Source organism: the organism of the source record quoted next, unplaced genomic scaffold, assembly GCF_019419815.1.
Source record: "Pyrus x bretschneideri cultivar Hongxiangsu unplaced genomic scaffold, Pyrus_bretschneideri_v1 Contig55, whole genome shotgun sequence".
Taxonomy (NCBI): Eukaryota; Viridiplantae; Streptophyta; class Magnoliopsida; order Rosales; family Rosaceae; genus Pyrus; species Pyrus x bretschneideri.
The window spans coordinates 1,032,078-1,039,846 of record NW_025999793.1 but is presented as its reverse complement, the minus strand read 5'-3'; the positions used below and the strand labels follow the sequence as shown (position 1 = coordinate 1,039,846).

Below are 7,769 nucleotides of genomic sequence, written 5' to 3'. Positions count from 1 at the left end.
TTAAACCCATTTCAAAAAACCCCTTAAAAATAACATGGGTGTAAAGAATAAGTTGTGTGTAAAAAAAGGTTACAAGGGTTTAAATAAAATTTCATTTTTGGTTAAAGTAAACTTAACCCAACCCATTTTCATTAAAGCTCCCCATAAAAAGATGCATTTTTACTCACCACCATAACTATGATGTATACTCATCATACACCTAATCATTTGTCATGTGTCCTTTCACTTAGCTCTAGTTAACTTTCAAATTAAATGTTACTTTTTCAATTTTGAAAAAAAAAAAAAAAAAAAACTAAGATTTAAGCAAAAAAGACATGTGACAAATGATTAGGTATATAGTGAGCATACACCAAAGTTTAGGTCGGTGAGCCAAAATACTCCCATAAAATATGTTTTCATTTATGCCCCGTAACTCTGTAAGCAGTTTGGAAGGATTTGTTAATGAATTTGGACACTAGAAAACTGAGACTCGAGTTTTAGGGGGTTAAGTTACAAAATTTGAGTTTCAAGGAATTGAGGTGAGACTTAAATTGAGTTTCAACAGGTTTAGATGTAGTTAAGCCTTTCACTATACAATCATTTTCCATCATAAAACACGAAATTCTCATTAGCGGAATAAAAATGAAAAAAAAAAATTGCTGAACACCAAAGTTGGCCTGGGAAGCACAGTTCCTTCAGAAGGGGAGGATCTCTTTCAACTCTGTGAGACTGCTTGTTGGATTGCAATGTAGTGGTGTACCAAGGTAGAATACACACACCAAGATGATACAGAAGAGGAGGCACATTGATCATTATTTTTCCCTTTTTTAATAAATGATGTTGAGGGAGGAAGGATCAAGTACATAACCGCGTAGTAAGCATAAATACTCTTAATCACTTAAGTTACAAATCTATTGCACGAGTTTATTCGACGCAGAAATCTTATTTTCCTTGGGTGCTTGTGAACTCCCTAAAAACTTGCTATCTTCATTTGCTTCACCAATCCATCTAGAGTATTATATATGATCTCAACTTGAGGATGTGAAGGGCACCCGACAACAAATTCTTGCACAACACGATTGATGCTGATCCAACTACAGCCGGGCTGCTTGGCCACCCCCTTCTCCCTCATAAACTGCCGCAACCCAGAGACATCGCCCCATCGATGATCAGATGCCAACGTATTAGCTAGCATCACAAAGCCTCCAGAATTCTCAGGATCCACTTGAGCCAGTCTATGGGAAACATATTGAGCCAAATCTACTCTAGAGTGGAGTAGGCAGCCGCCGAGCAGAGCACCCCACACAAGACCATTAGGCTCAAAGGGCATGGAATTTACAACATCCAAAGCTTCTTCAACTAGGCCTACCCTTGCAAGGAGATCAATGTAGCAAGCATAATGTTCTAATTTCGGATAAACAGAAAATCTTGAGGTCATATCGTTAAATATTTGACGTCCTTTCTCCGATAAACCAGAGTGGCTACATGCACATAAAGCACCGAGGAATGTACCCGCATTGGGTTGCAAACCAAACTCTTGGATTTTAGAGAACAGCCTCAAAGCCTCCTCTCCTTCACTGTTAACCGCAAGACCCATGATCATGGCATTGAATGAAACAATATCTTTTGTATGCATCTGATCAAAAACTTCTTTTGCCCTCTCCAAACTCCCGCATTTTGAATACATGTCGATCAATGCTGTGGCTAGAATTCTGTTTGACCGAATGACACCCTTGCTTCCTTCAGAGTTCAGGTATTGGTGAACCCATGAACCAAGGTCTAAATCGCCAATTTGAGCGCAAGCTGAAAGCACGTTAACCATTGTAACATGGTTAGGCCTATAACTGGGATTTTCTACCATTAAGCGGAAAAGACTCAGAGACTCCAGAGGACAACCATTCTGAACATATGCACCTATCACGGCATTCCAAGCAAGCACGCTTCGCTTTCCATTATCACCAATTTCATCAAATCTTTCCCTACTTTTCTTAACCTTTCCCCATTTCCCATACAGATATACAAGGACAGTGTTGACAGAGTCGCAACCAGAATTCTTAGTGTCAACATTATCGATAACATCGGACAGGATCTCAACCCATTTCTCAACTGCAACCATCTCAAGATTCGAACACGCTGACAAGACGCTAACCATTGTATCATCTTCCGGCCGCAAATTTTCATTAACCATCATTAAGAAAAGCCGCAACACTTCCTCACTCTGACCTGACTGAGCATAACCCGCAATCAACGATGTCCAACAGTAAACATCACCCGTCTCAGGCATTTCATCAAACACAAGACGTGCAGAAGCCAAATCTTTAAGTCCTCGAGCATACACCGCAAGCAGGCTATTGCAAACAAATGCATTGCAAAGAAACCCCATTTTCGTAGCATGGGTTTGAATTTGTTTGACATAACGAGGGTTTTGGGTGCGAAAAGAGGCCTTGAGAAGGAACGAGAAGGTGAAGTCATTAGGCAAAAGAGAGATCTGTTTCAAGCATTTGAAGAGTGAAAATGCATGGGAGAAGAGACCCTCTTCAGCCAAGACCCTGATGATTGCATTGAAAGAGAAAATGTTGGGTTTTCGGAGCTGACGAAAGACTCGGAGAGCGAGGTGAGACGGGTAATGGCCAACGAGGCGAGTGGCGATCAGGTTGTCCTGGTGAGCGCCGAGCTGAAAGACATGAGCGTGGATTTGAAGGAGACGAGGGTGTGAAATACGGCCCTGTAGGGAAGCAGCTAAGTCGGCGGAGGGATTGGGAAGTGGATTGGGTGAGAGTGTGTGGAGAAGATGAAGAGCAGATTGAGATGATGAGCAGAAGCAAGTTCTGAGCTTTTGAGGAAATGGAAATTGTTTCAGGTGTGGGAGAAGCATAATCTGAGTCCCCTGAAAGTGTTTTGCTTCCACACTTGGAAGTTCTCAGCTTTTGAAGGAGATAGCAAGAAATCAAAGCTTTTCTTCGTAACTGCATACGAATCAAAGATTTGTGTGAGCTCAAATATTTTCCTGGCATAGAGGCGACTCACTCGAGAAGAAAATTATTATTTCTTACTGGAAATATGCTATGGACATTCTTACATATTTCAGGCCTCATATCCCTTCTTTCTTCTTCTTTTTTTTTTTTTTTTTGGAACTTATGACGGTATGAGAAAAAAAAATTTGATATGGAAAAAAGGAATTCAGAAAAGGAAGAATATCTGTAGGAGGGGCGGCATGCCAAACAAATGAAGACGATAGAAATCATAAATTGACTAATTTGTCAACACCAGCATTCCCTTCTCGAAATGTATGAGAGCATCTGAATACCATGTGCTGCAGTCGGAATAACATGATCCCACTCGACATAGAAGAGTGGTTGATAGGCTCGTGTATTTCAATGATCTCTTGGTAATCAACAGGTGGATGCTGTAAATTTCTTGGAAAACTCATTGATCTATTGGTAATCACAGAAGCAAGCTTGTGTTGCTCAGTCATCGGCAGAGTCGAATGCCAAGCTAAGGCAACTGAATTTTTAAACCTAACATGGTTGACATAGATAAAAGTGCTTCGATTCAAAATAATAAAAGTTTCGACCATATTCCGATTAACTAAACAACAGCACAAGTTTCTCGACATCTCTAGGGTTAGAAAAACCTATTTTTACAAGCACAAAGATCTAAACACATCGTAACCCAGACATAATTGATACAGAAACTGATGACTCGTGACGTGAATCTGAGTAAAGCTCGAACGAACAAGAGAATAGAGGAATCAAATCCGCTAGCCAGACAAGAAAGACATGGCTCGCCTAAAATCCAAAGATTTGAGAGCTGACCCAGGAAAATGCTTATCAGGAACCCATAATTCTCCATTTCGTGGCAGCAGTATTTGTCGTTGGCTAGTCTTCTTGGCTTCTGCACAACTATTTCCTGATGGAACTTCTTGTGTTTTCTTCACAAACTCAAAAAACTCCGCTACTTGTCGAGCATACCTTCAAAATCCGAATTGCAAAACAAATTATTATGGCAGTTAAAACAAACATGATAAAGATGTATCAGCACAGCGCTAATACATAACACAGACCACCCCTAATATGTAAAAGGTGAATATTGTTTTAGCCACCTGACCATGTCAATAAAACTGGTAAGGAGGTAATTTTCTTAAGCATTAGCACAATCCTGTAATGTCCTCCACAAGAATGTGACGGGGTTCAGAACATCTACTTAATGCTGACATTTCTCACTATCTCTATCAGAGAAAAGTCCTACCGACAGCCAAATATTAGAATGTGATTAGCCCAACAAAGGCCAAACACAACACATTTGAACTGTTTCTGTTTCAAGATTTCAAGCAATTAAATCAATTCAAGAGCATATGGATACTTTGATATATGTGAGAAATATAAATTAGACATATTTTGACTGCAAGTGATGCAATCTGTATATGAGCCTATACTTATCACATAACAGTTAAACCAAATCAATACTCAATGATGTTTTTAAATGATGAGTAAAACAAACTTAGCAATCACATTTCTTGGGGACATGAAGTGTTTAACTATTAATAATACACACGAAGAATATGCAACTTTGAGACATAAAGCAGTCATTCCAAAACAAGAATATAACAAAGCTTATTTCCCCAAAAAAAAAAAAAGTCCGAAATAAGTAAAATTCTTGTGCAAGCATTTTAAGGATAGCTTTCTTACTGCCTCTTTGCGTCAATGTCTTTGTTAAAATCAATGTTTGGCTCACAGTCAAGAACCAAAGCAGGAACCTGCAGACCATTGAAGAAAAAGGAATCATATTATCAGGGAGATGAGATAAAAGAAGGTCAACGAGATTAATTGAATATGATACCTTCTGAATGCTTGAATGCATATGATCACCCTGCAAGTAGAACACACGGTCCCTGATATCAGGAGGTAATCCGCTGTCTATATTCAAGGCAGGCTTACTAATGGACAATACACCGTGATTGCCACTCTCAAATGGGAAGAGCCAGCTTTCATGCTTTTCATGTAAACCACGGAGATACTCTAGGCTGACTTGATCTTCCTCTGCTCTCTTGCGTAGCTTCATTCTCTGGTGACAAGTGTCAGGACTTGCTCTAAGATATATGAAAGCATCAGGGACAAGCCCGGGCAAGGATGATACAACTGGGTCAAACCATGAGTCATAGATACTGATCTCCATCTCATTCATCCATTTCGCTTCATGAACCGCTCGAACAAAAACCTTTATTATGTAACAATGAAATAAATGCATGAGCCTTGAAACTTTAAGTCAGGTTTTGGTTCCCCTTGAATTATTAACCAAAAGGAAACTAAAAGACATGCAACGTTTCAATTCCATCAATTTTGGTCACAGCTGAATTTAGACGAGGTTACAAAAATTCAAAATCTATTTCCAAATAAAACAGTTTTTTTCCTACTCTTAATGGAGGAGCATTTACAGTGAGTTAACAGTTTTTCCCAACTCCATGGGCAAATTCATAGAAACAAAGATGCAGTTATCACACTGAGTTAAAAGTTACTGAAAAAGAACAATACACTTACCATCCTGTCACTAAAAACACTCCTTTCCATCAACCGGAGGGGCTTGATACCACCAGAGGATTCTCTCTCCTGCATCAACCTTGTAACAAAAACATAATTCTGGAAGGTGTAGGCATATCTCTCTGGATGAGCATAGAAAGCATCCAATATATTAAAATGGTCGGGTCCAACATCCTGCCACTTATTAATAGGTTCTGGAACCACCTCAACAAGGTCTCTTAACTCAAGTGTTTCATTTGCTATTCTCTGAAGAAATGTTGACTTTCCAACGCTGATATTTCCTTCAACGCAAAAAGTAAGTCTTTTCTTCTGCATTAGCTTTGGTTCCGAGTTAGAGATGTCCTCTTTTGACTCTTCATCAACACTCTCTTTAATATAAGTAGTAATACTCTCAGCATGGTTTTTGTGGATGATTCCTACAGAACTTTGTAAGAACTCAACCATCTTCTCACTAGATTTTCCAAAGAACTGCAAGCAGCAGCCCAAAAACTCTTGTCATTATAGATTCGAAGGTGTCCATATGCCAAACATAATGTAACTATTCCTTCTATTTGAGGAAAATAAAAAAATAAAATAAAAAAAATAAACTGGTTTCTTTTCGGCTTCCAAAATCCATGTTACATAAACATAAGCATTCTAAATCACCATAACAACTCCCGAAATACTCAGAAAGGGTTGAATTATCTAGTCAAATTCATTTCAGAAGTCTGAATATTAATGTTCGCAGTCTAAACCGCTAAAAATTCAAGAGCAAAATTATCTTCAATTCCAAACCCCCAGTGCAACACAGCATAGCATTCACAACAGAAAAGCTTGAGAATCAGTACAATACACAATACCTTATCTCTATACAATTGCTTGAGCTCGGCAACTCCCCCAATACCCTTTTCCACCAGCTTCCTCAAGTTCCTTGGCCCCACGCCAGGAATAGCCAACAAGTCCGGGTTTCCGGCCAACAAACCACCGTCCACGGAGCCCCTTTGTCTCCGGCTCAACCTATTCGGCTTCTGCTCCCCCGAACCCTTTTCAGGGTTTTCACCGGCGCCAGTGCCCAAACCCTCAAAACCCTCTTCTAACCCCCCGCAACTCTCGGCAGCGGAAACAGAAAATGACCCATCAGAGCTCGTATGCAGCCACGCCGAGCGGGACCCCAAGCCCGAGTCTTTGAGGACAAGCCAAGCCCGGGACGGGGATCTGCCGCCCACAGAGACAGGGCATTGGCAGAGGCCGCAGTTGAAGCGAGTGAGGGGAGTACTGGAAGCGGGTTTGTTGTGAATAGTAGCGGCGAGGGCTGAGCCGGAGACGCCGGCGGCGGCGGTAAAAGCTGCGGTTGCAGCAGTGTGCATTCTTGAAGGTGAGTCGGTGAGAGCTTTGGATAGAAAGTTTGAGGCAAAGGGGATAGGATAAGAAAGAGGGGCGGTCTTAGGCGACTTGCAGTGAATGGGGCCTGATGAGCTTATGCGCAGCAGTTTCTGCATCACTACTAAGCATTTCAGAGTCTATTTTCTTTCTTTGTCAGAGGGAAAGAGGGGAAATAGGACGAGACGCAGAGAGGGTTTTGAGGGTTTTTGAGACTGAGAATTTGGGGAATATTATTTTAGGGTTTATTAATGTAAGGTTTTGTTTGCACTCATTGATTATTGATGGAAAGGGGGTTTGTCTTTTGGTCTGTCCGGCCGCTTGGTGCGGTGGGCTGTGTGTCACGGACTCGGGGACTAGGGTTTTAGCTGCAGCGCGAGATTTTACGGTGTGAGGACAACCCGGTCTGTTACATCAATTTATATTGGAAATTTGAAAATAAATATTCAATCAACTGTATTATGACATTTAGTGTATCAAATTATGTTTTTGATACATTGAAATTTTTCTCTAGCAACACAAGCTTTTCATTTATTTTTTTCTCTTTTAGTTTTTAAATAATAGACTTGATGGAACTTCATGTTTATGATTAAAACAGTTCAATTGACGGAATTTCATGTATATGATCGGAACCGTTTACATTATAAATTTATATGTAAAAGTCACCTTAACAAAAAGTAAAAAATATATGAAATTGTTTAGTCATCGAATAATATAAAAAAAATTATTAGTACTGGTACAAGTATTACAAACTGTCTATCTATTTATTATAGTTGACTAAGTAAACGAACTTAGATTTGATTTCTTTAGATAATTTTCATAGAATGATTTATAGTATGAACTGTTCCAACTATAAGCACGAAGTTCTGTTAATCGATCACAAAGTATTTTGAG

At 39.8% G+C, this 7,769-nt stretch overlaps 2 protein-coding genes across 2 annotated transcripts; both read right to left on the bottom strand.

Annotated features, from left to right (window-relative positions):
- Positions 1-690: 690 nt before the first annotated feature.
- LOC103931708 (pentatricopeptide repeat-containing protein At1g08070, chloroplastic-like) lies at positions 691-3,359 on the bottom strand. The gene has a single exon (XM_048570761.1). The coding sequence runs from the start codon at positions 2,852-2,854 to the stop codon at positions 950-952; it is 1,905 nt and encodes a 634-aa protein (XP_048426718.1). The 5' UTR covers positions 2,855-3,359; the 3' UTR covers positions 691-949.
- Positions 3,360-3,512: 153 nt separating this feature from the next.
- Positions 3,513-7,035, bottom strand: LOC103931718. The gene is made up of 5 exons (XM_009341238.3): positions 6,356-7,035; positions 5,517-5,984; positions 4,819-5,196; positions 4,668-4,735; positions 3,513-3,950 (listed from the first exon to the last, which is right to left on the bottom strand). The coding sequence occupies exons 1-5, from the start codon at positions 6,992-6,994 to the stop codon at positions 3,740-3,742; spliced, it is 1,764 nt and encodes a 587-aa protein (XP_009339513.2). The 5' UTR covers positions 6,995-7,035; the 3' UTR covers positions 3,513-3,739.
- Between the last annotated feature and the right edge of the window lie 734 nt (positions 7,036-7,769).

Excerpts from the sequence above, each read along its gene's own strand:
- LOC103931708 (XM_048570761.1), bottom strand. The coding sequence starts at position 2,854 with ATGCTTCTCCCACACCTGAAACAATTTCCATTTCCTCAAAAGCTCAGA.
- LOC103931718 (XM_009341238.3), bottom strand. The coding sequence starts at position 6,994 with ATGCAGAAACTGCTGCGCATAAGCTCATCAGGCCCCATTCACTGCAAG. Across the intron at positions 5,985-6,355 it reads AGCAATTGTATAGAGATAAG|TTCTTTGGAAAATCTAGTGA; the intron begins GTATTGTGTATT and ends TGCTGCTTGCAG. Across the intron at positions 5,197-5,516 it reads GTGTTTTTAGTGACAGGATG|GTTTTTGTTCGAGCGGTTCA; the intron begins GTAAGTGTATTG and ends TACATAATAAAG.